Genomic DNA, 1,586 nt, shown 5'->3' with positions numbered 1-1,586 from the left:
ATTCCCAAAATAAGATTTATTCCCGGAATATCGGCCCCTTCCTGTTTTCCTGGCTGCTGCTGGGGTGAGGATTCTGCAGGATTCCCGCTGGAATTCCATGGGATTCCCTTGGGATTCCTGCTGGATTTCCGTTGCATTTTCGCTGGAATTCCATGGGATTCCCTTGGGATTCCTGCTGGATTTCCATTGCATTTTCACTGGATTTCCATGGGATTCCCGTTGGGATTCCTGTTGAATTTTCATTGGATTTTTGTTGGATTCTCATTGGATTTCCATGGAATTCCCTCTGGATTCCCGCTGCGTTCCCATTGGATTTCCATGGAATTCCCGCCAGATTCCTGTTGTGTTCCCGTTGGATTTCCATGGAATTCCCTGTGGATTCCCATTGGATTTTTGCCAGATTTCCATGGATTTCCCACCGGATTCCCGCTGTGTTCCCGTGGGATTTCCATGGAATTCCTGTCAGATTCCCATTGCATTCCTGTTGGATTTCCATGGGATACCCGTTGAGATTCCCGTTGTATTCCCCTTGGATTTCCATGGAATTCCTGCTGGATTTTTGTTGGATTTTCACTGGATTTTCGCTGCATTCCCGTTGGATTTTTTGCCAGATTTCCATGGAATTCCCTGTGGATTCCCGCTGCGTTCCTGTTGGATTCCCATGGAATTCCCGCTGGATTCCCACCATGTTCCCATTGGATTTCCATGGATTTCCCGCTGGATTCCAGCTGCGTTCCCATTGGATTTCCATGGAATTCCCACCGGATTCCTGCTGCGTTCCTGTTGGATTTCCATGGAATTCCCTGTGGATTCCTGGGATTTTCACCGGATTCCCATTGCATTCCCGTTGGATTTCCATGGAATTCCCACCGGATTCTCGTTGGATTTTTGCTGGATTTTCTCGCTGGATTTCCATTGCATTTTTGCTGGATTTTCAGTGGATTCCCATGGGATTTGGGATTCCCGTTGGATTCCTGCTGCGTTCCCGTTGGATTTCCATGGAATTTCCATGGGATTTGGGATTCCCATTGAGATTCCCATTGGATTCTTGCTGGATTTCCATGGAATTCCTGCTGGATTGTTGTTGGATTTTTGTTGGATTTTCGCTGGATTTTTGCTGGATTCCCACGGGATTTTTGCTGCATTCCCGTTGGATTTTTTGCCGGATATCCATGGAATTCCCTGTGGATTCCTGCTGCATTCCCGTTGGATTTCCATGGAATTCCCGCTGCATTCCCGTTGGATTTTTGCCGGATTTCTATGGAATTCCTGCTGAATTCCCACTGCGTTCCTGTTGGTTTTCCACGGGATTCCCGCTGTGTTCCCATTGGATTCCCATGGAATTCCCGTTGTATTCCCGCTGGATTTCCCATGGAATTCCCATTGTGTTCCCATTGGATTCCCACCAGATTCCCATGGAATTCCCGCTGTGTTCTTGTTGGATTTCATGGAATTCCCGTTGTATTCCCGTTGTATTCCTGCCGGATTTCTCTGGAATTCCCGCTGCATTCCCGGATTTTCACGGCAGCCGTTTGACCATGTAGGGCCCCTCGAGCTCGTAGCCGATTTTCCGGTAATAATTCCGG

General features: G+C 48.0%; 1 protein-coding gene across 1 annotated transcript in view; it reads right to left on the bottom strand.

Annotated features, from left to right (window-relative positions):
- Nucleotides 1–1,445: 1,445 nt before the first annotated feature.
- Nucleotides 1,446–1,586, bottom strand: part of LOC130586158 (elongator complex protein 3-like) — an 8,719-nt gene continuing 8,578 nt past the window's right edge. Inside the window, exon 6 of the mRNA XM_057386878.1 lies at nucleotides 1,446–1,555. Coding sequence (XP_057242861.1) covers nucleotides 1,446–1,555 — 110 coding nt within the window. The remainder of the gene's footprint in view (nucleotides 1,556–1,586) is intronic.

Source organism: Malurus melanocephalus, unplaced genomic scaffold (assembly GCF_030028575.1).
Source record: "Malurus melanocephalus ecotype Western Australia unplaced genomic scaffold, MMel_1.1 scaffold_1086, whole genome shotgun sequence".
Lineage (NCBI taxonomy): Eukaryota > Metazoa > Chordata > Aves > Passeriformes > Maluridae > Malurus > Malurus melanocephalus.
Note: the sequence above shows the minus strand (reverse complement) of the source record. Positions and strands in the feature narration are given on the sequence as shown.